Source organism: Sphaerodactylus townsendi, linkage group LG01, assembly GCF_021028975.2.
Source record: "Sphaerodactylus townsendi isolate TG3544 linkage group LG01, MPM_Stown_v2.3, whole genome shotgun sequence".
Lineage (NCBI taxonomy): Eukaryota > Metazoa > Chordata > Lepidosauria > Squamata > Sphaerodactylidae > Sphaerodactylus > Sphaerodactylus townsendi.
Window position 1 is genome coordinate 50,455,590 of NC_059425.1, and position 3,002 is coordinate 50,458,591.

The 3,002-nt window shown below is 93.7% G+C and overlaps 1 protein-coding gene across 1 annotated transcript; it reads left to right on the plus strand.

Moving 5' to 3' along the window:
* Nucleotides 1–340: 340 nt before the first annotated feature.
* LOC125424673 (basic proline-rich protein-like) lies at nucleotides 341–1,450 on the plus strand (the record flags this gene model as incomplete). Its single annotated transcript, XM_048482091.1, has 1 exon — nucleotides 341–1,450. A coding segment is annotated over one exon (1,110 nt), but the record flags the coding sequence as incomplete, so codon positions are not given.
* Between the last annotated feature and the right edge of the window lie 1,552 nt (nucleotides 1,451–3,002).

The window sequence follows — 3,002 nt, forward strand, 5'->3', positions numbered from 1 at the left end:
CCCCCCCCCACCCCCCCCCCCCCCCACCCCCCCCCCCCCCCACCCCCCCCCCCCCCCACCCCCCCCCCCCCCCACCCCCCCCCCCCCCCACCCCCCCCCCCCCCCACCCCCCCCCCCCCCCACCCCCCCCCCCCCCCACCCCCCCCCCCCCCCACCCCCCCCCCCCCCCACCCCCCCCCCCCCCCACCCCCCCCCCCCCCCACCCCCCCCCCCCCCCACCCCCCCCCCCCCCCACCCCCCCCCCCCCCCACCCCCCCCCCCCCCCACCCCCCCCCCCCCCCACCCCCCCCCCCCCCCACCCCCCCCCCCCCCCACCCCCCCCCCCCCCCACCCCCCCCCCCCCCCACCCCCCCCCCCCCCCACCCCCCCCCCCCCCCACCCCCCCCCCCCCCCACCCCCCCCCCCCCCCACCCCCCCCCCCCCCCACCCCCCCCCCCCCCCACCCCCCCCCCCCCCCACCCCCCCCCCCCCCCACCCCCCCCCCCCCCCACCCCCCCCCCCCCCCACCCCCCCCCCCCCCCACCCCCCCCCCCCCCCACCCCCCCCCCCCCCCACCCCCCCCCCCCCCCACCCCCCCCCCCCCCCACCCCCCCCCCCCCCCACCCCCCCCCCCCCCCACCCCCCCCCCCCCCCACCCCCCCCCCCCCCCACCCCCCCCCCCCCCCACCCCCCCCCCCCCCCACCCCCCCCCCCCCCCACCCCCCCCCCCCCCCACCCCCCCCCCCCCCCACCCCCCCCCCCCCCCACCCCCCCCCCCCCCCACCCCCCCCCCCCCCCACCCCCCCCCCCCCCCACCCCCCCCCCCCCCCACCCCCCCCCCCCCCCACCCCCCCCCCCCCCCACCCCCCCCCCCCCCCACCCCCCCCCCCCCCCACCCCCCCCCCCCCCCACCCCCCCCCCCCCCCACCCCCCCCCCCCCCCACCCCCCCCCCCCCCCACCCCCCCCCCCCCCCACCCCCCCCCCCCCCCACCCCCCCCCCCCCCCACCCCCCCCCCCCCCCACCCCCCCCCCCCCCCACCCCCCCCCCCCCCCACCCCCCCCCCCCCCCACCCCCCCCCCCCCCCACCCCCCCCCCCCCCCACCCCCCCCCCCCCCCACCCCCCCCCCCCCCCACCCCCCCCCCCCCCCACCCCCCCCCCCCCCCACCCCCCCCCCCCCCCACCCCCCCCCCCCCCCACCCCCCCCCCCCCCCACCCCCCCCCCCCCCCACCCCCCCCCCCCCCCACCCCCCCCCCCCCCCACCCCCCCCCCCCCCCACCCCCCCCCCCCCCCACCCCCCCCCCCCCCCACCCCCCCCCCCCCCCACCCCCCCCCCCCCCCACCCCCCCCCCCCCCCACCCCCCCCCCCCCCCACCCCCCCCCCCCCCCACCCCCCCCCCCCCCCACCCCCCCCCCCCCCCACCCCCCCCCCCCCCCACCCCCCCCCCCCCCCACCCCCCCCCCCCCCCACCCCCCCCCCCCCCCACCCCCCCCCCCCCCCACCCCCCCCCCCCCCCACCCCCCCCCCCCCCCACCCCCCCCCCCCCCCACCCCCCCCCCCCCCCACCCCCCCCCCCCCCCACCCCCCCCCCCCCCCACCCCCCCCCCCCCCCACCCCCCCCCCCCCCCACCCCCCCCCCCCCCCACCCCCCCCCCCCCCCACCCCCCCCCCCCCCCACCCCCCCCCCCCCCCACCCCCCCCCCCCCCCACCCCCCCCCCCCCCCACCCCCCCCCCCCCCCACCCCCCCCCCCCCCCACCCCCCCCCCCCCCCACCCCCCCCCCCCCCCACCCCCCCCCCCCCCCACCCCCCCCCCCCCCCACCCCCCCCCCCCCCCACCCCCCCCCCCCCCCACCCCCCCCCCCCCCCACCCCCCCCCCCCCCCACCCCCCCCCCCCCCCACCCCCCCCCCCCCCCACCCCCCCCCCCCCCCACCCCCCCCCCCCCCCACCCCCCCCCCCCCCCACCCCCCCCCCCCCCCACCCCCCCCCCCCCCCACCCCCCCCCCCCCCCACCCCCCCCCCCCCCCACCCCCCCCCCCCCCCACCCCCCCCCCCCCCCACCCCCCCCCCCCCCCACCCCCCCCCCCCCCCACCCCCCCCCCCCCCCACCCCCCCCCCCCCCCACCCCCCCCCCCCCCCACCCCCCCCCCCCCCCACCCCCCCCCCCCCCCACCCCCCCCCCCCCCCACCCCCCCCCCCCCCCACCCCCCCCCCCCCCCACCCCCCCCCCCCCCCACCCCCCCCCCCCCCCACCCCCCCCCCCCCCCACCCCCCCCCCCCCCCACCCCCCCCCCCCCCCACCCCCCCCCCCCCCCACCCCCCCCCCCCCCCACCCCCCCCCCCCCCCACCCCCCCCCCCCCCCACCCCCCCCCCCCCCCACCCCCCCCCCCCCCCACCCCCCCCCCCCCCCACCCCCCCCCCCCCCCACCCCCCCCCCCCCCCACCCCCCCCCCCCCCCACCCCCCCCCCCCCCCACCCCCCCCCCCCCCCACCCCCCCCCCCCCCCACCCCCCCCCCCCCCCACCCCCCCCCCCCCCCACCCCCCCCCCCCCCCACCCCCCCCCCCCCCCACCCCCCCCCCCCCCCACCCCCCCCCCCCCCCACCCCCCCCCCCCCCCACCCCCCCCCCCCCCCACCCCCCCCCCCCCCCACCCCCCCCCCCCCCCACCCCCCCCCCCCCCCACCCCCCCCCCCCCCCACCCCCCCCCCCCCCCACCCCCCCCCCCCCCCACCCCCCCCCCCCCCCACCCCCCCCCCCCCCCACCCCCCCCCCCCCCCACCCCCCCCCCCCCCCACCCCCCCCCCCCCCCACCCCCCCCCCCCCCCACCCCCCCCCCCCCCCACCCCCCCCCCCCCCCACCCCCCCCCCCCCCCACCCCCCCCCCCCCCCACCCCCCCCCCCCCCCACCCCCCCCCCCCCCCACCCCCCCCCCCCCCCACCCCCCCCCCCCCCCACCCCCCCCCCCCCCCACCCCCCCCCCCCCCCACCCCCCCCCCCCCCCACCCCCCCCCCCCCCCA